Source organism: Harmonia axyridis, chromosome 6, assembly GCF_914767665.1.
Source record: "Harmonia axyridis chromosome 6, icHarAxyr1.1, whole genome shotgun sequence".
NCBI classification, from domain to species: Eukaryota; Metazoa; Arthropoda; class Insecta; order Coleoptera; family Coccinellidae; genus Harmonia; species Harmonia axyridis.
Genome location: NC_059506.1, coordinates 30592199 through 30617203, shown reverse-complemented (window position 1 = coordinate 30617203; position 25005 = coordinate 30592199). Strand labels below are relative to the sequence as shown.

Genomic DNA, 25005 nt, shown 5'->3' with positions numbered 1-25005 from the left:
TAGTTTTTGATTGGCTGAGCCTGAATATGGCGGCTTTTTGTTTACATTCTCCCTTTACCTGATTTTTGGGATTTTATTAAGTCACAGTAGTATTTTGCAGTTGAATAAATTTGTTTTTTATACAATCAAATACTATCAAGCCCAATAATTATAATTTTGACAAAGTGTCAGTTCGGTTCAGTCGATTGTGTTCTCAAGTTCTATGGTTAAGCAATATGGTTTCCCATTTTTAGGCTCAATTTGAACGAATTGTCGCCACTGTGTTTCATTAAGTCACTGTAGTATTTCATACACTGACTTTATTAAGCACGGTGGCTTAAAATGGCGAATGGGGACATAGAACCATAGAATTTATGAATACAATTGACTGAACTGACACACATCAAAATCAAATTTTTTGGCCTGATAGTCTTTGATTGTATATAGAACAAATTCATTCAACTGAAGAATACTACAGTTGAGGGTAAAATGAAAAAATATAAAATCTAAGGTTTCTGTTTATTGCAGTTGAACATATGAGTAGGATTAATTTGTACTTCTTCATCAAAATTCGAACGTTATATCTATTTGGACAAAATGCTATCCAGCTGCAACAAGAGCGCAAAAATTGTAATAATATTTTTATGCAAATCCGAAGCGCTTTCGAAACCCAGACATTTGATATCCAACCAACGCAAACAGAACATTCCTCACTAACGAAACCACACATGATAAAATTCATCAGTTCCAAACTTTAATAAATCACTCCTGCAATCAACACTGGATCAACTCTGGCGACGTGAATTTCGAATCATAACCATGCCAGTGTAGCTGGTTAATTAAAATACGACGTAAAGGCTGCCTACACAAGCCCGACGCTCAACTCCTGAAATATTAGGATTCTAGGGATAGTAGTGGGTGTCAAATTGGATAGATGTGAAGCATCCTCGCCAACTTCAAACAACACTTCAATCAATTCAATTTCACGATGCAGCAGCATGTTTTCAGCTTCCGACAGATTTCAGTTCCACTCCAATCAAATTTATAGTTCTCTTGATTGTGGCACAAACACGTGGAAATTGAATTTTGGTCTTATCTTTTCGACAAACTGTGCACGTTTTGCGCAAATGTTCAATGTTGCCTCTGTCAACAGATTATAGTTTAGATCTATGGTGTGGATAGAGCGAGTAGCGCCCCCTATCGAGCAGTTGTACCTATTCAGTGTAACAAAGCGCTGACAATGTATAACTCTTGGATTCTCAACACGATTATGAATTTCAGGCTGAAAGCTTATCAACAATTAGGATATTCACCATATTTTCTCGATAAGGCCTCAAACGACGGTTCCTCCTCCCAAAACTCAAATAAACATTTTGGGGAACCCTTTTTATATCAAGCTTCAAATTGTTATAAATATGCTCGCAAAACTGAACAACTGAAATGAGAATCCTGAGATCCATTAAGGGGGTTACACTAAGAGATCAGATTAGGAGCGAGACCATAAGAGAAGAACTGAAAATACAGGATGTGATGCAGTTTGACAGAATAAGGAGAGGATTTGAATCCTTGTCAATTAAATTTACATCATCGCAAAGGTTATTTAATAAAGATTAATTCTGTCTCTCAATTTTTTTCATTTGGACGCATACTATGAGATGTAATGTGAATTGAAGTCTTTACTATTACATTTCCTCTGCTAATACTGAGTTTCATCGACACATGCTTGATTGTTTGAAATTAATATTTAGTATTGCTCTTTCTCAAAAGAATATATATATATATACAGGGAGGCCATTTGAAAACGAAACAGACGAGATTACAGACGAAATAAAGTTTTTCGATAGAAATGCTCGGACAGGTCGATTTTTGTTTCGAAGGGGACAACTTAAGATGTAGGTTACGGACGCATAGCGCTTCAACCCTTGCTGCTACAACCCCCACCCCCAATTTTTGAATAGGGAAGATGGGGTGAGTGATACCTCAATTTAAAGGTATTTTTATACTGATTTCAGCACAGTAATTGTTTTTTCATTTTATGCATTAGTTCTCGAAATATTCATGCGTTAGTTAGTTAGGAAGGAAGCCACAGTCATGGTTGTTTTGAAGCTCAAAATGTCGATTTTTCACAAAACACTACAAGTGCCATGAAAACACCACTTCATTTTCAAATACTTAGTTAAGAATATTTCGAGAACTAATGCATAAAATGAAAAAACAATTACTGTGCTGAAATCAGTATAAAAATACCTTTCAAATGAGGTATCACTCACCACATCTTCCTTATTCAAAATTTGGGGGTGAGGGTTGTACAAGGTGCGGCACGGAGGGCGGACGTTTTTCAGATGGGCATAACTTTCCCCCACTGAGGACGAGAGAAGTGGGGAAGGTGCCGTTAGACTCGTGTGTTCCTAGCATTTATTTACCAGTTGTCGTCATGGAGCCTTGGACGGTGGAGGATCGTGTTTTCGCTTATGATAGTTTCGTCCGAAATAATGAGTCAGTCACGGTCGTGCAGCGTGAGTTTCGTCGCCATATCCACATTCATCGGAATAGAGCTATTCCCTCTCGAAACACCATCCTTCGTTGGGTTGAATCACTTCGCAGACGTGGTGAACTGATCAACAGAAGACCAAGAGGACCTGTGCGAACAGTTCGAACGCCTGAAAATGTTGAACGCGTTCGACAAGCCATTCTTCGCAGTCCGTCGAGATCTGCTCGGAAACATGCTGCTGCACTTCGCCTCAGTGATCGTTCGGTGAGGCGAATTTTGCATATGGATCTTCGCTTTCACCCCTACAAATTGGCCATTGTGCAACAGTTACACCCCGGAGATTATGCACAACGAATGAACTTCGCACGTGAGATGGAAGCACTGATCGATCAAAATGAGAACCTCATTTTGTTCATGAGTGACGAAGCCCACTTTCACCTCAACGGCATGGTTAACTGGCAGAATTGCCGTTATTGGGCTAATGAAAATCCGCAACACTTACACGAAAGACCGCTGCACAGCCCAAAAGTTACGGTTTGGTGCGCTGTATCGCAAACTCGCATCATTGGCCATTACTTCTTCATCACCGATTTCGGCCACCACATGCCTGATGTGATTTTCCACACTTGACTGTCTCAAATGCTATTTCCTTGAGAATCTGATTCCGTCAATAAATGTGTTTTTGAGTAAAAATTAACGCTTTTATTATTTTTTTAAAACCATCCATCCTCCGTGCCGCACCATGTAGTAGCAAGGGTTGAAGCGCTATGCGTCCGTAACCTACATCTTAAGTTGTCCCCCTCGAAACAGAAATCGACCTGTCCGAGCATTTCTATCGAAAAACTTTATTTCGTCTGTAATCTCGTCTGTTTCGTTTTCAAATGGCCACCCTGTATATATATATTACTACGAATGAAGTGGGTGTGGCGTGACCGCTGGGGAGTGTATAAATACCGAGCTACGCTCTCCAATTCTCATTATGTATCTAGACTTGACTGGGGTCGTTAGGTGTCTGACAACTATCGACAAAATAGTTCTTTTGGGAACTGAAAGGCGTTTTGATTAAACTACTTTGTTCTAATATCTTCTATTTCATCATATATTTTCATAGAAATATTATAAATAGTATAACAATAAATAACTATTCAATAAAACGAAGCCATAGAAGGAATATTAGGTATTCTCTTTCAGATTTCAGCTTCCAAGAAAGGCAATTTCTCGGTCTTGATAAGATGGGATAATTCCATCCTCTACAATGGAACAGAGCCGAAAATTCATGAACATATAACAGCCAACTCCACTGATATGGTGTGAAAGTAGCAGCTGCTTCGCTAGGTTTGTAGAGGATTATGAAGAATGATGAGGATTTGGGGATCAGTGAACTTTGGAATGTTGGAGAGTATAATGGAGTTCTATTATATGGTATGTGAAGAAACTGGGAATATTCACCAGCATGATTGGCTGGAAGTATTCCAGCAAAGAAGGGTTGTTAGGGTTGTTATCTTTTGAAGGATTCGAAATTGAAAGCAAATTCAACTCGACTTAGTATAACTCAAAAGTTGGAACATGTTTCATTCATTTCTCAGAGCAGGATCTGCGTTTCAGGATATCTTGTTCTATGAAATTCAGCAATGATTACTTCCCATTATTATTCTTTAATTTTTTGTTGAATAGTAAGATTAGGAATGTAACCTTCAGTTAAGGTATTGTGTTCAAATGAACTTTAGTCGGAAAAGGGTCACTTCAATAAAAACTCATTAAAAATCGAACATTTATTCGAAAAGATAAAATAATTTAAAACTGATGAATGTCAAACGACTTATTCCTATAATATAACTTCTTTTTCAAACCACGTGGTTTAACATCTTTCCTATACCTTCAATTTCACTCTCAACGATGTCACCTGGCTTGAGAAACTCTGGTGGGTTTTTGTAGTAGCCAACACCACATGGTGTACCAGTTAGTATAAGATCTCCAGGATATAGAGTAGTGACGCTGAAAAATTATTAATAAATGAAAATAACTCTGGATTACTTTATCTCCTACATATCATCAACGAGTTCAAAAGACTCTTAGAAACAATCATGATTAGAATGAAAAATTGTCTTCAGCATTGAGGTTTCTGCCTCAGAAAGAATAAGAAAACACTCGCTTTAGGTTTGAAAGAGGTTACACCAGTTGAAGACGAGGTCAATTGATTTAAAGACTTGTAATATTCATACAATTTTATATTACTGAAGAAGAACAGAAATTTCACGAAAGATATGCATTTAATGATTACCACCAGGCTAATTCTGGTATCTGGAACTCACCTAGATAAATGCTCGATGAGTTTATCAATTTTGTGCACCAAATCCCTGGTGTTTCCTTCTTGTTTCAAGACACCGTTCACCCAACACCTTAGGGTCAAGTTGTGAGGATCGGGGATCTCATCTCTAGTTACAATATAAGGCCCTAGAGGGCAGAAAGTATCCATAGATTTTGATAGGAGATACTGTCCACCATTTCTCACTTGCCAATCTCTAGCACTAATGTCTTGGGCAATTGTGTAACCTAGAATGTAGTTGAAAGCTTCGTTCGCTGGAACATCTTTTGCTTCTTTTCCTATAACTACTGCCAGTTCTACCTCCCAGTCTACTTGCTATAAAAATTATGGATATTTTAGGTCAGGAGGAGAGAAGGTTATATTACTATTATCACCAGTTGAATGTAACTAGATATGATAGTAGTCACATACAAGATTTTATCTACAACTAAAAATTTCATTATTTTTCGAAGGGTTATCTGTGTAAAATTAAAAGAGTCAATATGGAATTAAGAAATTCAGAATATGATTCAGCTTGGCAATAAGGCCAATATATGGACGGAAAAAATTACAAATCTACTAGTAAAAGGAAGAATAATAAGATGATAATGCATTTGATTCAAGATTACTTACGTTACTTATTTTTGGAAGCCTGATGTCACTGTAGGGACCAGTAATACAAGATGGGAATTTCGAAAATGCTACAGGCTCATTCGGACATGTTATGTGAAGCTCATCGCAGAAATTTCTGTAATTGAGACCAATGCAAATCACCTTGTCAGGTCTCATAATAGGTGGGAGAAGTACAACTTCATCCAAAGAGTACACCACCTTCGGATGTTCCACAATTCTGTAAATAAATAGGAAGCTTTAGATATATATCTCTACTATAATGTAAAAGTTTATTGTTTTTTTGGGTTATTCCAAAGGTTTAATATTGGAAATAGTAGGTATTGTTACCGGAGAGAATCAGACCAAGCTGAATTTCGTTCATCAATGTTTCAATTCGTGATCTATAAGGTGTAGTAAAAAGAAAACCCTTATTTTTGCATGGGAAACAAGGCTTCAATAATGATAGTTAAAATGATACGAATTATAAAATATAGCGTATTTTTTCTTTGCTAGTGTCTATCTTTGACGCGCGCTCAAACTAAACTGAGTCAACTAATCACACAACTGTCAGAAAAGTTTTTGTAGTACGAAATATTATCTTTCTAACGCTATTTATTGGAACCCGATCGTACTTATGCAAACCGAGATACAGATAACTAAAGCCATGTATTGGAAAAATATTCGATATCTTTTTACTACACCTAATATTAATTTCTCATTTTGGAGTTCTTCCAAAAACTTCCCAGAATGAATATTCATGAAATATCCTCCTCTAAATGAATATTTCATCAGTTATTGAAACCTACGTATTGAAGTTGCTCTATAGAATCTAAAGAGAAAATGAAAAATGCAGAACCAGACAAACTTTGTCTAGTTTTAAATACGAACAGAGCGATGTTTCGAGTCGTGGTTTTATTTCCTAACTAGAATTCATGGAGAAAACAGAATTAGAGAGGAACCGGTTAGGTTTCCCAGAACTGAAATGATTATCTCCAACTAACATGATGAACCATATAGATTTTTCAGGGGTAAACAAGTTCGGGGGCCAATATGACTGAATAGGCGTTGGCAGAGCTGAAATACACGTTTTGGGTTTCGTACTAATGAAAATGAGTTTTCCGTATAGAAATCCATGAAAGATTTTTTTATTTTTCCTACATCTATCTTCCATAGAAAATCTAGATAACTAGAATCAATTTTTGAATTTTTATTTGATGGGGAAATTCATTATCATATTAAATGAAACAAGATCAATTTCCACAAATTTTCATATTTACAACAATTGTTTCGCCTACACTTTGGCTTCTTCAGGTAAATCTGTCGAAATGTAAACTTTACCTGAAGGTGGAAATCATTTTTGTTTCATTCAATTCCGAATTTTTTATTTAGTGCAATATTCACAATTCCACTAACTGTGTAGCTGTAGAGAAAAGAAAGGAGTCATAAATTATATTTTTCTCGTAATCGACAACAATGGAGTAACAAATTTAGCTCTAGATGTTTCTTAGAATTTCGGTAATGTTCAAATGTGATTTGATTCGTTTTATCTCATCACATGATAGATCGCTACAAAAAAAAACCTAGCAAATTGAAGTTTTCAGGGTAAGTTCGGATCTCGAATACCCCTAAGTTCGTTAAGACAACAGGTTCCGTAAATATGGTCGTTCGAAACTTTAATTTCCTGTTAATTTCCAAACTGCAAATTCGATCGAGATGGAAATTTGCACTTGCTTGTAAAGTTTCGAGCTTCGCGCAAAATTTCATATAGATAACTTCATCAGAACTATAGAGAATTCGAGGAGAATATCGAAAAAAATTCAATAAAAACAGGTCAACAGATCCACTAAGTTGAAATTTTGCGTATATCTGAAGAATAACAATTCCAAACTTCGTGCAAATTTGGATGAGCATTGCGTAGTCAGAACCATAGAAAATTCAATCAAAATATAGAAAAAATGAAGAAAGCATCTGACGTGAAGTCAGTTTTTGTTTTATGTTGTTAGCACCAGGAATAAAAAAGTTATATGAGAACTTTCCTTGTGAAGCCATTTTCCAATTTTCTCTAATAGCTTGAGAGCATTTGAATTTATGATTGATAATAATTAATTCTCTGAAAAATAGAGCCCGAGAATGTACCATTCATTTTCTTCTATTAGGTGAACAACTTCGCTTCCGCCGTTTTGTAATAAATGGTTGTAGCGGTAAGTAGTAGTCGAAATAAATAGATAGTAGATATCATACAACAAGCTTAAGTGTTTGTAAACATAACGCCATCGAAATATTAGTCGATTTGTGTCTGCATCTTGAAGTTATTCTTGATTAAACATGTCACCTTACGAGCCAAATTCTTGTCATTTGCGGGTGGTTTTAATTTTTTTTTATATGAAGAAATCTGCGGCTGAGGCTCATCGAATGCTCTCAAATACCTATGGTGAGGCCGCTATTAGTGGTTTTAATGCTTCAAAAACGGTGATTTTGGCGTCGAAGATAAGTATGGCGATGAAGAGAGAAGGTTTTCGAAGATGCAGAATTGAAGGAATTACTTGATCAAAACTTGTGTCAAACGCAACAAGAATTGGCAAGATCGTTGGGAGTGACGCAACAAGCCATTACAAAATGCCTGAAAGTCCTGGGAAATTGGGTGCCGTACGAGTTGAAGCCGAGAGATGTTGGACGGCGTTTCTTTGCTTGTGAACAGCTGCTTGCAAATCAAATACGAAAGGTATTTCTTAATTGCATTGGTTCATTACGATAATCCCAAGCACATAAAATCATGGGGATATCCCATCCATGCTTGCTCGTCGACGGCCAAACCGAATATTCACGGTTCCAAGGTCAGCTCAGTATTTGGTGAGACCAGCTCGACGTAGTGTATTATGAGTTGTTAAAATCGACTGAAACAATCACAGCTGATCGTTATTGGACGCAATAAATGCGTTTGAGCTGAGCATTGAAAGACAAACGGCCGCAATACAACAAGAGACATGATAAAGTTATGTCACAGCATGACAATGCTCGACCCTATGTTGCGAAAGTGGTCAAGACCTACTTGGAAACGTTGAAATGGGAAGTTTTACTCCACCCGCCGTATTCTCCAGACGTTGCTTCCTCGAACTATCACTTGCTTCGATCAATGACACACGGCCTCGCTGACCAGCACTTCCAGTCTTATGAAGAAGTAAAGAATTGGATCGATTCGTGAATCGCTTCAACAGATGACCAGTTTTTTTTTCTGCCCTAAAGATGGGAGAAAGTAGTGGCGAGCGATTGACAATACTTTGAATCATAAACATATAACCAGTTTTTTACAATAAAGCCTCGAATTTCGCAAAAAACTAAAAAGGAAGGAAATAATGAACGCCTATGTAATTGCAATAAAAAAAAATTACACTAATGGATTTTACTTGAAAAAGTGCCTGTAGAATGTTTTTGTTTCATGTTGATAACCAGGAATAAAAAAGTTATGAGAACTTTTCACTTCGCGCAATTTTCCAATTTTCCTTTATAGCTTGAAAACAGTTGAACTCAATAGGTTGGGATTTTCATCAAATTAATTCTCTCAAAAATCGATCCCGAAAATGTACCATTCATTTTTTTCTAGCCCAAAGCTTTCGTGATATCCTCTCACTAGACAATAAATTTGGAACACCCTGTACGTAGGCGCCCCATAACCAAATTAACTAATAATAATAGCCATGTTAATTTTCCAGTAGACCAACCAGAATTTTCACGTTTAATTGATTCCTCTGTCGAGCATTTCGCATTCAGGCCATCGCCGGTTTGTCGAATGGATGGAAAAGCAGACAATATCCTTCTATTTGCGAAATCGTCGGAAATTGATTCTGAAAGAGAACAACATGATTCCGGGATCGTCAGATAGAATTCGTAATTACATTGTTGACTAACACAATCGGAACCCTAAATTGAGATCTCATTTATAGCATGGAAAAAGGAACTCTGAGTTGGGTTTTTTGTAGTAGGGAAAATACCTTCCAAGGGAATGAATCTGAAGAATTTTTCTTTGAAAAACTAGTTTAAAAACTTTGAATTTTATCAAGGCAGAACTTAAAAATATAGTGCTCTCTCACAGCGATTGCAGAAAATCAATCGTGAGTTTGTTCCAGGACAACAATTAGCTTTCAATCGACCCGAATGTCTGTAATTTTCAGAATTGAAATGTTCTCAAGAGGGAATACCACAACGTGCCTTCTGAGTAGGTACAACCACCGATATTTATAGAGTTTTCACATAATTTAATTAAACTATGATCTACATTGTAGAATCACCATATTTTTAATTTGTGAATGTTAAAAAGATGTTTGTAACTTTTCGTTTTTCGCGAAAGATTTGATAAAATGTTCAATGTACAGGGTGGGCAAATAAGAGAGGTAAACGGCTATATCTCAGGATCCACACTTCGTAGAGACTTGCGGTAAACATTTTTAACACTCAAGTATACAAGAAAACACACTGGAAATTGTTTTGAAGTTCATACCTCTACTGCTAGGGGGCGTAATAGCTATCGTCGAGTAGAAAAATGAATTTTACTCGAAAATGTTTCATATGAAGTGGACGGAAAAATATCATCACTGTAATCCTTGGAAAATTCTCTATCTTTTTGAATTGTCACTTTCGATTTTACGACATCAAATAAGGGTAGGTGAAAGGGAGAAATCTGACTGATTCAAATGCCTGTAACTTCAGTTTGACTCAACATTTTTGAGCAAATTAGATCTCGTCTGAAAGATAATATTTTGTTGATTGAGGACAAAATATACTCATGGTAAATTTGTTTTTGCTGCTTTCGATAGGGGGCACTAAGTCAGAAGTTCATTGTTTTGTTCATTTTACTCCGAAATTTCAAATGTTCTGACAGAAACAGAATTCCCATCAAATTTGTAAGATAAACCAAAAAGTCGGAAAGTGATAGCTTCAGGCGTTCTGGAGTAATGGCCGAAAAAAGATATTCTTCATCTGATGCACTGAAAAACTAAATTGTGTCTTCTTTCGGCCATAACTCCAGAACGCCTGAAGCTATCGCTTTGCGACCTTTTGGGTTTTTTCATACAAATTTGATGGGATTTCTGTTTCTGTTAGCACCTAAAGACACAATTTGGTTTTTCGCAGTGCATCAGTTGAAGAATATATTCTTTCGGCCATAACTCCAGAACGCCTGAAACTATCGCTTTGCGACCTGCAGGTTTTTTTCATGAAAATTTGATGGAACTTCTGTTTCTGTTAAGAAAATTCTATCATTACATTTGAAATTTTGGAGTAAATGTACAACTTTGTACACCATACAAAGTTTGGTCATCGCAGGAGAGCCAGAGGGGAAATGAATGGGTACCTTATGTTTGACTGATACGCAGAAAGCCACGATGAGGTAATTCCTCTTAACACATCAAGGTTTTAGGTACAGATGTACAGATGGCATCGTCAGTGCCATATCTTTTTTTTCTCGTCAGTTCCAAGCTTCAATTCTCAAATTTTTCGAAGAGAGTTACTAATGTCGTTGTTGAACATATTAGTTAATATTTATATTGAATATTTTTCACCACTTATGAAAAATTAATAGTTTAAATTATGACTATGAATATGATTTATATAGAAATAACTAACCCTAGTCCAAAATTGGAATTTTCTCCACTTCGATATGGAAATTGGGCATAGGTATAGGTACATAACAATCCATCTATATTAACTTCAGAAGAGCACTAAAATTAAATTTATACCCATAATAAATTCAATAGGTATTTTATCGACGAATGAATGAAGAAGTCTAATAATGGCCATGAAAATGATGGGCTATAAAATTATCAAACAGCTTTTTTACGTCTTTCATAATATTTAAAAGTAGTTGGATCCATCTTCTTATGGATGAAATGAAGCATAATATTCACGACCCAATTTCCGATCGAAACTTATGTCCCAATTGAAGAAATTAGATTATTATCGCTATTCGAGAACGGGGATCCCAAAATAAGGAGCTCAACTTGATTCTTCTTTCAGAAAAAGGCTTTATAACGGGTGTTTTTTTTCGAGGTATATAACTTCAAATTGGCATTACTGTTCAAGATGGAGACCGATTTAACAGCTGTCAAGTGATTTATTCTCAGTTTGGTTTGGCAATTCATCCTGAATAGACTCACGCCTGAACAACGCTTGCAAATAATGCAATTCAATTTCGAAAATAATGGTTCTGCGCGGAATAAGTATCGCGCACTAAGTCCATTTTATTTCGTTTAGCGCACTTCTGGTTGAATGGCTACGTCAACAAACAAAACTGTCGCATTTGGAATGAAGCTTATACTCAAGTGTATGTCGAAACACCGTTACATCCAGAATAACTGACTGTTTGGTGCGCTTTATGGGCTGGTGGAATCATTGGTCCGTACTTCTTCAAAAACGATGATGGCCAGAACGTTACATTCAATGGTGATCGGTATAGAGCCATGATTACTAACTCTTTTATTCCTAAATTGAACAACCATGATGTCCAGGAGCTGTGGTTCCAACAAGACGGCGCAACATGTCACACAGCTCGTGCCACAATCGATTTATTGAAAGACACGTTTGGTGACCGCCTAATTTCACGTTTTGGACCTGTGAATTGGCCTCCAAGATCTTGTGATTTAACACCGCTAGACTACTTTCTGTGGGGCTATGTAAAGTCATTGGTCTGTGCGGATAAGCCACAAACCCTTGACCATTTGGAAGACAACATTCGCCGTGATATTGCCGATATACTGCCACAAATGTTGGAAAAAGTCATCGAAAATTGGACGTCCAGATAGGACTACATCCGAGCCAGCCGTGGCGGTCATATGCCAGAAATCATATTTAAAATGTAATGCCACAAGATTATCTTGCCGATAAATAAAATTCATGTCAATCGAATAATCCATCGTTGTTTTTTTGCAATTTAAAGTTCCATATGATTATGATATATGATATATATGATTACCTTCTATTCCTATCCATGGCGAACAATTTCGCTGGCGAAAAATTCGCTTCAACAGAGACTTGTGGAGATTGACTGTCTCAATTTTTTGTCAGTAGAAACTAGGGCTGCTATGAGCGAGGCATAATTATATTACCTTCAACATGGCAACAAGTTATCGAAGAAAATGGCTCATATTTGACCTAAATCGAAGCATTCTAACTATGGTAATCAAAGCGTCGTTTTTCATACAAAAAGAATGGATTTATTTTTACTATACCTTATACTTTAGAGTCTTTGGACTCGCTAAGGATATTTGAGAGCTAACAACCCTCATCAGATGTTGGGATTTCAAACAAATTCATTCTTTATTCGAAATTAAACACCCAAACCTCCAATCTATCTTCAGTGATTTCTCTAATGCGTTTTAAAACTCACGCTTCGTCCGTTTGAATTGAAAATACGAGCGTTTCGAAGAAAAACAACGTCTTGAAATCTCGATCCTTGGGATCCACGTGAACTAATTTGTGATGTAGATAATTGCTTTTTGGGCGGTGCCGTCCTATCCACACACCCCCGCTGTTGGTCCTCCTAACGATGTTTATCTTCGTTTAATTTGGAATTCCTTAATCTTGGCTTTTGGGGCATTATTTAAGTTCGAATTTCGGAAAGTTAAGTATTCGATTAGGGTCCATTATTTTTACAAGGGATTGTTGATGTTATTAACGTTCTCTCTTTCGGTTTCCTCTTGTAACCTGTTGCGTCGTTTTTGAATTGGCAGATTGGAAGGTTCATTTTTTTCAAATCAGTTAGGATGATAAACTCATTATTAGAAACTTCAGATTAATAACTTTTAATAACCTGTAGCTTTCGATAATGAAAACTTCTTAGTAGGAAATTAATATTTATATTATTTGTATCATATATTATTAGTATTATATAAGCGACTATTGCTTCTTAGACGAAACACATGCAAGAATTGAAAAACTTTTGAAATGAATCGTTATTCTCAACACCTACTTTCAAATTGAGAAAATTTGTTTCATTAAAAAGTTCTGGTAAAAATGCAGAAAGGATTGAATGTTTCGCTTCCCTCAAGAGATCGCAATAAAATTAAAAACATATTCATATGAAGCCTTTTCATAGGCAAAATATGCGCACAAAATGCCATTTCTCAAATTCTTCAGTAATTTAAAAAAATCTCATATTTGTTCACATGAATGACCCCTTTAAATTCAAACGAAGATTTATTAGCACTTATTTGGTAACACCTTGAATACTAACAAATTCAGGTGAAATCTGATAAATAAAATCTGAGTTATCGGGATTCTTGAAAAAATAATTATATTGTCCTGATGAATTTTGTATTACTTTAGTTCCGGTGTTTTGCAACTATTTTTCTGTTCTACCGAATGTTTCTATGAGGGAGTAAACAAAATTTCAAATAAATGGAAATTCTCTGACGCGGAATATTTGTAGCGTCCATCTTTTTTTGATAAAAAACTTCCATTCTTCCAGCTTTTGTCATTGTGAAAATATCCAATGGAAAATGTATGAAATATGAACTTTCGATAAAAAATTCCCTCTTGAAATTGTTCACATCAATTTGAAAACATCCTGTATGTTTATCAATAGAATACGAACAAAAATTATATACAGGGTGTGAATAATAACTTCTGGGGTAATTCGGCATGAAAAAATAATGATAGTTTGGTGTATAATATTTGTTCGCAAATGCTTCGTATTCCTAGATACAGGGTGTTAAAATTCTTCTTAAACACTGACTATTTATTTATCTGAAATCAATCGAATTATTCAAATGAAATTTGGTTGATTTTAAGAGGTAGTCATTGCACATTTATTGGCATGCAATTAGGAATTTTATGTTCATCATTGAGTGCATATGGGAAATGATCTCTTTTTTTGAAAGAAAAATGCTGCACCACTGGGATATTTCAAGCTGAATAGTATATTATTTCATAAGGAGGAGGAGTGTCACTTTTCATGGCTAGCCTGCGTGTAATTGAAGGCGAGCCATGAAAAGTCACGAATAAAATATGTTATGTTTTTTCAAACGTTTTGACATTCATAAAAATCTGGAGATCCAACTTTAAATAAGATTTATATTAGCGATAATTGAATGATCAATGGAAAATTTGCCTAGTTACGGTTGTCATGCTGAATTAATTTTGACATACATGAAGTAGCTATAATAGTTGATAGTTATCATTGCTAGGCAACACTTTTCCCTATGGCGAAGAAGTAGATCTTGTCCGTCAAAATATGACGTTGTTATTGTAATCGTTTGAAAAGAAAAAACAACTTAACGCGTATTTTACATTTCTCTAATAAATTATCTATTATTAAATAGTTTTTGATAACATTTTAAAGTTGAGTTGTTTTATTTTTTTTATAAAAAACGAACCAATAAGAAAAAAGCATGCGAGTTTTTTTTCGTCACAAATTGAACGAGCAATTCAAAATGATGTTCAATTTAAAATATCTCAGTAGCGTAGCATTAGGTAATTCAACACACCATCTCAGAAGGTATCACGAAGCATTTTCGAACAAAAATATAAAACAAACTGTCAAACACAGTCATCCCCTGAAGTTGGTCGCACTTATTCACTAACACCATGTATATTCTCAGAAATAAACGATAAATTCCAATGCAGAATAACCACACTAAAAACAAAGTTGTTTATTCAAATTAATGAATAGTTTCACTGAAAACATCACTATAATCAATTTAATGACCTAGATTAACAACAAGCTACTTTCAAATCAAAATACCAGTTCCAAACACAACAAAAACACAACTACAAAATAACAAATCCAGTCCTTTTACCGATCTTTCACATATAATACCCCCAATCTCGACTCCTAAAACCCTAACAATACCCCCAAATCAGACACGTCAAAATTCACCCTTATATACTCACTCTCTGACAACACCTAGGGCAGAAGATGAGGCAAAGAATTCAACAAGGAGAGACGGCACAAAATTGAATTTGGATTTGAGATCGATGATCTGGTTATCCTTCAGGACCCCGATCCTGTATTTGTGGTCTTTCAACATGAACTGGACCAACTTCATCTTGTCCCCTTGTAAACGGTAATGACGTTAGAACTTAGAACTTCACAGAGGACACAGCACAAGAGTTGTTAGAGGTGTCGGTTACATTTGCCAATTGTTCTCGTTTCGAACTATTATTCTGCCACAGATAACACAGAAGTTATTGATGCATGCTTGACCTTGGTACTAACAGAGAACCATCAGTTGTGCAGACTCGATCTAGTGGTTATATCGCCTGTAGGTATCACAAACTTGTTGTACTGTTACGTTAGGAAGGAGAGCACTGTCGATTATTTCGAGTGACTGCGATTGGAAAGTATTCATTAATCGACACACATGTGACCCCTAGGTCAGGATGGAACGCAGTCGATTGTTTTGTTTACCATCAGAGATGCGGTGACAAGTCGAAATTGTTGATAATCAGGAATTAGCTGATAGGGTATTGGATGATAGTAGGTATATTGTTTTACTAGAAGTGAAAGTGTGACTTTTGTGGAGAAACTGAAGGATTTTCTTCGAATAAAACATGCTAATTATTCCGTAAATAGCGCTCAAATAATAAAATTAATTTCTTGATAATTATCACAGGGGAACAGCTGTTTTGGTGTCGAGGTTTTTTGAGCTAATTCTATATCAATCTGATGTCCTGAATTCGAACAACGTATTCATTTTTACCTAGAGCTCAAATTTTTAAGATATACAGTTTTAGAGAAATATATGTTACATTATTTCAACTCAAATCCGTAAGTGTCGTAAACAAAAGTAGATACGAAATTTTCATTTCAGTTATACAAAAAAGATATTATGACGTACTTACAAACCAAAAAAAAACTTTGAAGAAATCAAATAGTCACTCATCACTTCGAAAGCTTCTTTTCCGCGACATTCTTGAATGTATTTTTGAACAGTCCTTTTTTTAAACTCCAGCAGTAATCTGCCTTCATGTGGATGTCTCATCTTCCTTGGTAGCGGTCCTCAATAATTGTAATATCTTGGTGAAATCTTTCACCTTGTTTCGCACTCATGTCTCCTGAATTTTCTGGAAAAAGGTTCTAAGTGGCTTTGTGAATAGTATATTTTAATACTCATATTGCACCCTTAGGATTTAAAACTATTAAGCATCTTGTTAACCATTTCAACATAGTTTTGAGCTTTATGTTTGCCTAGAAAATTTTCGACAACTGCAACGAATGATGTCCGAGCTTCTCATTCAAGTTGATTCATTGAATTTATGAAGGCAGGATCCTTAATTAGTTGTCTTATTTGTGGGCCGTCAAATAGCCCTGCTTTGAGTTTTTCTGTGCTCAACTGATGCATTTTCACCCCTATATATGTAAAACATGACCCATTCTTATCAAAAGCCTTTTCGAATTGCTTCATTGAGCCCAACTTTATATGTAACGGAGAAAGTATGATTTTTTCTCTCACTTACCCGAGTTAGGGGATTAAAAGGGTCAGTTCAGCTACCTGATAGGCAATGGTTCCACTATTTATAGATTTACCTGAAATTTACTCAGTTATAGATTGACAATAAAACATTGTACCTACATTAAATTAATGAATATACAATAATAAATTTAGAACTCTCATAAATAAAAAAAAATTCTGTTCGGTGCCCTGTGTTATTTATTTTTCGTTTCAGAATATTTTCAAACGAAAATTGCAACGTAGCTGATAAATTTAGGAAAATAGGAAACTGCCTACAACTTTTATGGATCGCAAGGCAACGAAAAATTGTAAATATTAAAATATAATCGGCCTAATAATTCATAGTCTAGTACACTAGTGCTTTGCATTACTGGTGCATTGAGATGAACCCAATTATTCAGAAAATATGCGATTATCATATTCTATGAATTTTCAACCCAACAGAAAATTCTTCTTTCAATAGTTATAACATGATGAGTAAAATTCCGTCGACGTTGATGACAATTTGCTCAAAATGTTGATTTATTGGATATCCTAAGAAGTATTTCTGGAATTTGTGTGGTACAATTGAAAAAAATTGTAGTTTTATCGTTTATATTGTTCCTTCTTTGCCTTTGTTGAATTTAGTTCGACGTTTGACGATCATGGTAAAATATTTCTTGCCAGTTACGACAAATTTCAATTTCATGGAAAATTTCATGCTATATTTTTTTCTCAAAAAGTACCTATAACAAATATAAAATGTTATTGTTATCAGGGCCATGAAGTCATCTTCATTGGTATTGACATGGAATTGCATTCTGAATGTATTTACAGATGTTACAATAAAATTGCAAAGATATCAAGACCATTACCAGATTGATAAAGATAACGACTAACAGTAGGTATTCTTCTTCACTTTTAGAAAGTGAACTTTAAGAAATCAGATACGGTAATTATCTGAATATATTCTTTGTTTGGGCTTATCTTTCCTCAAGTTTCACGACGATTATTTTCCTTCACGTAATATGGGAAAATGTAATGGTTCTTGATAGCCGCATGTACCAGATGTAGCTTCTGTTCTAGCTGAAAATCAATTGCGATAATATTATCTAGAAAAGAATTCCTTCTCAGGAACATGAGCGATATGGTAGCTATGAAAATTCTAGTGAAATTAAGAAAGAAATAATCTCTCACGATAACTCAAATAATCATATGTAATTGTTCGAAAGTACTTGAATTCTATCGACACAAGACTAGCGATATCTACTAGTTTGATTTTCTTTTTCAGATTGAAAGGTTTCTTGAGTTTGGACATCGATATCTCACACTTGGAGGTCAACCAATGCGAGAAAACTTTTTCTGATAGACCGAATGAAATCTCTGTGTTCCATGGCACCCACAAATGTCACAATGCCACCTCTAGAGTAAGTATACATTTATTGAATTATTGGAAAGTCCTATATGTATATGTCAGCCAAATGTTAGGAAGGAAATTCCAGGCAAGAATAAAAGGACGAAAAAAATTGTTATACTGACAAGAAAAGAACATAATTTTGAATATAACTGAAATTTTACATATCTATTGATAAAAAATAAGTCGGTCTTTTAGAAACTTTAGATATTAATTGAAATAACTGATTAAAATAACTCATTCTACTAGACATTTTTCGAAAATTTCAACTTTAACTTGAAATAGCCACAGTGTGGGTGAAACAATTGTCCTATGCATTAAAATATTTGTGTTTTATTTTATCTATTAGGTGTACAACTTTGCTTCTGCCATTTTGCAATAGATGACTGTAATGGTGAGAGATAGTTAAAATAAATAGATCGTAGATGTCATACATTAAGCTTAGGTATTTGTTAATTTAACGCCAACGAATTTGTGTCTGCATCATAAAGTTATTCTAGATTAAACATGTCAGCTTACGAGCCAAATTCTCGTCAGGTTTTAATTTTTTGGTCTGATATGATGAAATCTGCGGCTGATGCTCATCTAATGCTCTCAAATACCTATGGTGAGGCCGCTATTAGAGAAAGAACGTGCCAAGAGTTGATTCAACGCTTCAAGAACGGTGATTTTGACGTCGAAGACCAGTATGGCAGTAGAAGATAGAAGGTTTTCGAATATACAGAATTGGAGACATTACTTTGATTCGTGTCAAACGCAACAAAAATTGCCAGGATCATTGGGAAATGGGAGTGACGCCACAAACCATTTCAAATGGGGATATCCAGGCCATGCTTCCTCGTCGACGTCCAAACCGAAAATTCACGGTTCCAAGGTCATGCTCAGTATTTGGTGGGAGCAGCTTAGCGTAGCGTATTATGAGTTGTTAAAACCGACTGAAACAATCACAGGAGATCGTTATTGAACGCAAATAATGCGTTTGAGCCGAGCATTGAAAGACAAACGGCGGCAATACAAGTAGAGACATGATAATGTGATTTTATAGCATGACAATGCTCGACCCCATGTTGCGGAAGTAATTAAAACATACTTGGAAACGTTGAAATGGGAAATCCTACCAAACCCACCGTATTCTACAGACGTTGCTCTCTCGGACTATAGCTTGTTTCGATCAATGGCACACGGCCTGCCTGACCAGCACTTCCGGTCTTATGAAGAAGTAAAAAATTGGATCGATTCGTGGATCACTTCAAAAGATGACCAGTTTTTTCAACGCGGGATTCGTACGCTGCCCGAAAGATGGGAGAAAGTAGTAGCCAGGGATGGACAATACTGTGAATCATAAATGTATAACCAGTTTTCAAAAATAAAGCCTCGAATTTCGAAAAAGAACGGCGGAAGCAAAGTTATACGCCTATGTACAAGTATTGAAAAATTTTTATTCCTTCAATATCACCTAAACTATATCATTGAAACCATTCACGAAATCTCCAGACCATTTTTGGCAACACGGAAAAAGATCGTTCCCGAACATTTGTCATTCTGGAACACAGATGGCGTAAAAACCAATATTCCACTACAAGTGATTTATTTCATTATTTTCACGATGTGCGTTTCTTCCAGTGTATCTATGCTTCCCACATCGCCCCAAACTGGTCCAGAGGGCGCTACCAATGCATCTGTAGAGACGGATATTACTCTCCACACCATGGGGGTCTGTTCAATGGAACCCTGGTGGAAGGTGAGTGAAAATAATGACACTAACTCGATTAAATCCAATTCATTTGGGCTAACTGGATCAAATAATTGAATTTTCCATATAATGTTGCATTCACAAGGCTTATTATATGAAACGCAATATAACGTAGAAATGAATTCTATTCTCGTTTTATGGGCGATGATGTTTTGTGAAAAAGGGGGCCATCGACTCCACGATTTGTATATCTGAATCATATCAAGCTACTTGATTTTTAGCAGTTTCATTGTGTAGTGTCACATCAAGAAAAAAATTATTGAATGAGAAGGAACCTTGCAAAAAACACTTTTATGTATTAAACTTATTGTAAAAGAACCGGAAATATAAAACTTTTTTGAAATAGAAACATAAATTCACTATAAACCAGTAAAAAATTAAAAAATAATTGAAAAATAAAGTTTCTTCATATTGAGAAGATTGTTTGATTTCATAATTTTGCATCCAGGATCTTAGACACATGAGGCATCTTACCTATAGATTTTTCAGCTTACCTATTGCGGGTTTTTGTAACTGTAAGAGCAGCTCTGGAAAATTGTTTTTCAACAGGAGCTGAAGATGCTGGCGTCGATAAAAATCCTTGGCCATTTTGGCCAAGTTTGGAAAGAAGAAAATCTACCAATAGATTTCATAGGAATGTGAGAAAACTACTAATAAAGTCACACTGGCGAATGCTTCAGCCTCTCGACGCTCGAGGAATCCCCTTATTTAGTCTAAGCTCGCACGAGATTACAGAAATATATGCAGTACGACGCGTACATATGAGCTCAAGGAATATCAAGTAGCTTGATATCAAGTCAAGCAATAAATCAAGTCAAGTCAAGTTCAAGTGTGTAATTTTTCACGAGCTTGATTTTCAAGTCAAGTAGTTGGTTAAAATTTCAAGCTACTTGGCTTGATGAATCCTTACATCACAAAGAAAACAGGAAACGTAAATATCAGTTGAATCTACAAACTTTTAACATACGAAATTCTACATATAAAGCTTGGAATTATTATTTCATATTTACTTGCAAAATCGTAACTCAGTGCGATCTGGTACTGGTATAACAATATACATATAACAACTTTAGTATATTCATCAAAATGGCTTGAATTATGACTTTATACTATTATTTATATTCAGCAACTAACTAATCAACTTTTTAACCATAACACCACCATAAAATTTTATATCAATATCTAAAAATTTTGTGGAGGGATGTTTTATTTGAATCCATTCATGAATAAATGAAAATCTCATGTTCCAATTTCGTTATTTTTTTAAACCAATTGGGAATTTTCTTAAGGATCCAACGCGTTGAATGAATCTTTTATGAGGTTTACTCAGATCCGAAATTGAAGTCTATGTTTCGGGAGTTCTTTAGGAGTTAACGTATTTATTTTCGCATCAAAAGCCTCTTACGTTTCTTCCCAGAGGACATCAATGTCCAATAATTCGTCTGTACGGAGCTTTCTTCTTTCGATTCTATTTCGAATTATCACCAGGCAATCGTTTACTTTAACTTTCAGAGGGATTCAATGATATCATTTTCGACTTCTTATCGGATATTGGAAATTCAATATGACAGTCCAAAGTAACTTCGAGCGAACTTAAATTGAGAGAGAGCTTTCCATTTCCAAGAATGAGGCTTTCGTTTTTTACTTCTGAGAAGTTTTTTAATAGGTTGTCGCATTTTAGTCAAATTTGTTCATAATTCTCTAGAATTAATCTCTTATTTGACAGATCTATTTTGAATTTTTCATGATTTTTGTACTAAGCCTATTTCCTTTCAATTAACTGCCATACAATTCGAATAATCTAGGCCAAATCATTTTAAACACGCCTACGTGTACACCCTTCCCTCAAAGTGACGTTGTAATAAAAGGAATTATTCAAATAACAGCATCTACGATATATTTATTCAACCAATGGGATTTCATCTCTGCTTCTGGCATTGAACACCTACAATATATATGGTCGTTCGAGATAGAGCAATACAAAAAATTATAAACTTCAAACAACAAAGCATGTGCATGTAGATGTAATTTCAGTATTAGCAGTAGAAATATAAACGGGGCATCATACATTTCAACGTATGATACAAAAGAACAGATAAAAAACCTCAGCAAAAACTCTGTATCCCCGTATAGGTGTAGTGACTGGTTTGTGTATACGTTTACAGAATGAGCTGACATATTTATATTTAAGTTCTTCCTCTTCATACAAAGCTCTTCTCCTTTCTCTTCATCAACGGTTGACGACTTCATAATTAAATCCTAAAACAAAAAAAAAAAAGAACCAGAAAGGAGTACTAAATATTAGTTTTCATTATATTGATTTGAAGTTAGCGATCCCTTCTAAAAAAGAATCTAAAACTGAATGGATAGCTTGGAAACCACCATAAAATTTATAAAATGGACAAGTATTCACCAAGTAGTCAATGGTTTCTTCTACACCACACTCACATAGTTGGCTATCAATATAATGCCATTTGAACAGCATACTATTACAACGACCATGATCAGGCCTAAGTCGATTTAAAATACACCAAATTTTCCCAGAAAGATTGAAACCTAGAACTTTCTCTGAAGGATCAACACTAAGACTTTTGTTGAAGACATTACAAGAACTCCATCCCGAACACCAAATTTCCTTGTTCATTAGATTGAAGGAAGGTTTTAATCAAGACACGATAAAGATCATTTTAGCTACAAGGATATTTCAATAATTTTAAGGTTTCATTTGATACAAACCTAATTGATATTGGTTTTTATGACTAGGTACATTCCACTGTTCAACAGCAACCTACTCAATTCTCTCAACAAATTATAACATCTCTTCAAGTTTTGAGGAAAATATCTGACCATCATTTCAATCAAGAATCAACATATTTCCCGTAAAAAAATTGTTGGAACCAAAAACGAAAAAATAATTTTCCAGATAATATCTTCGATATTATTCGATATTCAGAATTCCAATATTCCTCCGGGAAAAAAAAACTGAAAGACCCTTCCTCAGCGAATTTAAGCGCGATATTAAAAGCTCGAATGTTTCTTCGCACCATTATTATTTCCGGTTTTCATTAAATCCTGATTGTGTAAAAAAAACAAGGGGTATTCATGGCAACTCAATCGTTTTTCTCGCTCTCAGTCGCTCATTGAGTTTAGTCCTTATTTGTTTCCATAGAAGTTGAGGAACTTTGAACGCGACTTGATGGAAATCAGTATGAAGTTGATTGGCTGTGGTCGGAGGGTAGATTGGGTATTTTCCAACATGAAAATTCCCCTTTTTCATTAGAAATTCTTGATACGTTGTTTCGATTACACGCCATGAGGTTGACGCACGTAAAGGCAGTATTGATGAAGTGTCATTTACTGATCAATAAAACTGCTGTGGGTAGTTAAAAATAGATAAAATAAATGTTTCAATTGACTTCACGCTCAAATCAATAGAAACAATATACAGTACTCGCAAGTCAGTATGTCAGGATGTAATATCAATGAGTTCAAAAGAAATGCGTAAAGAGTACAGAAAGACGAACGGGAAATGACAATATTTTTCCCTCTACTTTTCCACAAAATGTGAAAATATCATTAGAGAGAAGAGGAGAGAATACATCATTCATTTCATTTCCAACAAAATACTGACTCAGAGTTCTGATAATCTAGGCCAAATTATTTTGAACATGCCTACGTTTAATTCCCTTGTCTCAAAGTGATGTTGCAAAGGGAATTGATCGAAAGACTGTTCTTTCAAGAAGAAGGGCCACCTGCATTCGAATTTGTCTACTTAAGATGAAATTGAAATGAGCTCGGTACTCCACGGAGATTCCTTCTTTCTTTTGTCATTTTTGTTATTGAATCCCTTAAAAACACAATCTAGATAGTAATTACATGAAAAAAACATAAAAAAAAGAAGAAAAAATAACAGAGAAGAAAAAACAATAACATAACAATATGAAAGATCAGGAAGATAAATCTATAGCACAAACTTTATATTTTGGAGACTAGTATTACCATTTCCTAGAATATAACACTTTAATAATAAGTCAATAAGTCCCGGACTTAACCAGTGAAAGCACATTTTTCCTTAAAATTTCACTTTACTCGTCCATATAGTCACCTTCAAGAGTGGTTCTAAGACTCCAACACTTCTCTAGCTTTTCAATACTTTTTTTGTAGAAAGATTCATCTTTTCTTTCGAAATAGGCTTCAACTTCAGCAATAACTTCTTTATTAGAGCTAAATTTATTTCCATGGAGCATCTTTTATCTGTTGTTGTCGATGAAGAAGTGTCTGAATATCACTTATCAATCCATTGTTTTCTTGAACAGTATTTAGGTATATCAGGTGTAGTAAAAAGCAATCTATTATTTTTCCAATAGATGGCTTTAGTTTACTGTATCTTGTCTTGTATAAGTCAGATCGGGTTCCACTAGAAGGCGCTAGAAAGATGAGATTTCGTACAAAAACTTTTCCTGCAGTTTTGTGATTAGTTGACTCAGTTTAGTTTGAGCGCGTGACAAATATGTACACTAGCAAAGAGAAATAACGCTATATTTTACAGTTTTTCTTCGATGAAGGCCAAAAAGCAAGCCCTGCGGCTGAAAATGTGAATAGTGTTTGATGTCTTGATACTGTAACAGCCAATCACGTACAATTATGGTTTCGTCGATTTCGTTCCGGTAATTTCGATGTCAAAGATGCACCACGCACTGAAAGGCCAAATGTTGATGAAATCAAGGACATTGTCGAATCCAACCATTATGTGAGCACTGTTTGGATTGACCAAGAGCAAACCGACCGAAGACCGAACTTCCATCTGCGAATCTCAACAAAATCGACCTATTGTTGAATATTGGTGACTGGTGATATCTTACGACAACGTCAAGCGAAAACGGTGGTGGTAGAAACACGGTGAGCCGGCGGAATAGGTGGCCAAGCTAGGATTGACGGCTAGGAAGGTTCTGATGGGATTGGAAGGGAATTATCTATTATGAGCTGCTTCCCTATGGCGCAACTGTTAATTAGGAACTGTACTGTCAA

The 25005-nt window shown here is 35.3% G+C and overlaps 2 protein-coding genes across 4 annotated transcripts in view; one reads left to right on the top strand and one right to left on the bottom strand.

Moving 5' to 3' along the window:
* LOC123681726 (probable G-protein coupled receptor CG31760) overlaps window positions 1–25005 on the top strand; it is a 90184-nt gene that overhangs the window by 53962 nt on the left and 11217 nt on the right. For all 3 annotated transcript variants that reach the window (XM_045619981.1, XM_045619980.1, XM_045619979.1), the window contains 2 exons: window positions 18102–18237; window positions 19848–19965. In XM_045619981.1, coding sequence (XP_045475937.1) covers window positions 18102–18237; window positions 19848–19965 — 254 coding nt within the window. The remainder of the gene's footprint in view (window positions 1–18101; window positions 18238–19847; window positions 19966–25005) is intronic.
* On the bottom strand, window positions 4228–15709 carry LOC123681729 (fumarylacetoacetate hydrolase domain-containing protein 2-like). Its single transcript, XM_045619983.1, has 4 exons — window positions 15270–15709; window positions 5409–5625; window positions 4783–5111; window positions 4228–4465 (listed from the first exon to the last, which is right to left on the bottom strand). The coding sequence occupies exons 1-4, from the start codon at window positions 15422–15424 to the stop codon at window positions 4315–4317; spliced, it is 852 nt and encodes a 283-aa protein (XP_045475939.1). The 5' UTR covers window positions 15425–15709; the 3' UTR covers window positions 4228–4314.